General features: G+C 45.2%; 1 protein-coding gene across 1 annotated transcript in view; it reads left to right on the top strand.

Moving 5' to 3' along the window:
* LOC117939694 (ETS translocation variant 5-like) overlaps positions 1-1,013 on the top strand; it is a 2,468-nt gene that overhangs the window by 211 nt on the left and 1,244 nt on the right. Inside the window, exons 2-4 of the mRNA XM_034865184.1 lie at positions 4-72; positions 228-379; positions 954-1,011. Coding sequence (XP_034721075.1) covers positions 4-72; positions 228-379; positions 954-1,011 — 279 coding nt within the window. The remainder of the gene's footprint in view (positions 1-3; positions 73-227; positions 380-953; positions 1,012-1,013) is intronic.

Raw genomic sequence — 1,013 nt, 5'->3', positions numbered from 1 at the left:
CAGGGTTTGGTGCTGACAGAGAGCCACGGCTGTGCTATGATGACACGTGCGTTGTGCCAGACAGACTGGAAGGTAAGACACAATTTGAACTTCAAGTACATAAGTATAGTATTAGTATTTGTAATTACTGCTGCTGACAACCTGGGAGGAATAGTCCTAATGACTATTTTGGCGCCCTGAAACAGCGAGCGGTGTCCTTATTGTTTCCTGTTGGCCTCTGTGAGCAGGTAAAGTGAAGCAGGAGGGCTTGCCGTACCAGCGGCGCGGCTCCCTGCAGCTCTGGCAGTTCCTGCTCACGCTGCTGGACCACCATGCCAACGGGCACCTGATCGTCTGGACGGGCCGCAACATGGAGTTTAAGCTCATCGACCCTGAGGAGGTCAGTCGTTGGCAACGCCCCACGGGGCTGTTGTTAAGGGGCAAACTGTTAGAAACCAACCAGGTGCAATATATCCTGCAGCCCACGGGCCATTATTATCCGGATGCCATTATTATCATTACATCTGTGCATCATTTTTCATTTGGGCAATTTAAGTGCAATTTAATATTTCAAGTGTGATTTATTGTATAATACCTTTTAATACTGCTCTGTTTTTGTACATTTATCTATCTCTGTACACTTGCATATCTTGCTCTTGTCTTTGCTGTTGCAACCCCCAATTTCCCCACTGTGGGACATAGAAAGGTTTTTCCTGTCTTTTTATTTAACCAGGAAGTCCCTTAAGATTGAAATCTCTTTTTTGAGGCACACCAGTTCCAATTTAAAGAGAAATACAGCACAGAGGAAAGGAACAGGTCACATGTGGCAGTTGCATTTTTGAATTACGCGGCATTTTAACACGGCCCTAAATTCGTTTAATGGGACTAGATCATTTAAAAGATTTATTCTTCATCAGATCATTTATCTTATTGCTTTATTTTATTTATTTTTTTCCCGCCCCTTGTGTGGTCAGGTGGCTCGGCTCTGGGGGCTCCAGAAGAACCGGCCGGCTATGAACTACGACAAGCTGAGC

Source organism: Etheostoma cragini, chromosome 24 (genome assembly GCF_013103735.1).
Source record: "Etheostoma cragini isolate CJK2018 chromosome 24, CSU_Ecrag_1.0, whole genome shotgun sequence".
NCBI lineage: Eukaryota > Metazoa > Chordata > Actinopteri > Perciformes > Percidae > Etheostoma > Etheostoma cragini.
The sequence above is the reverse complement of the archived record's forward strand: the minus strand, read 5'-3'. Positions and strand labels throughout refer to the sequence as shown.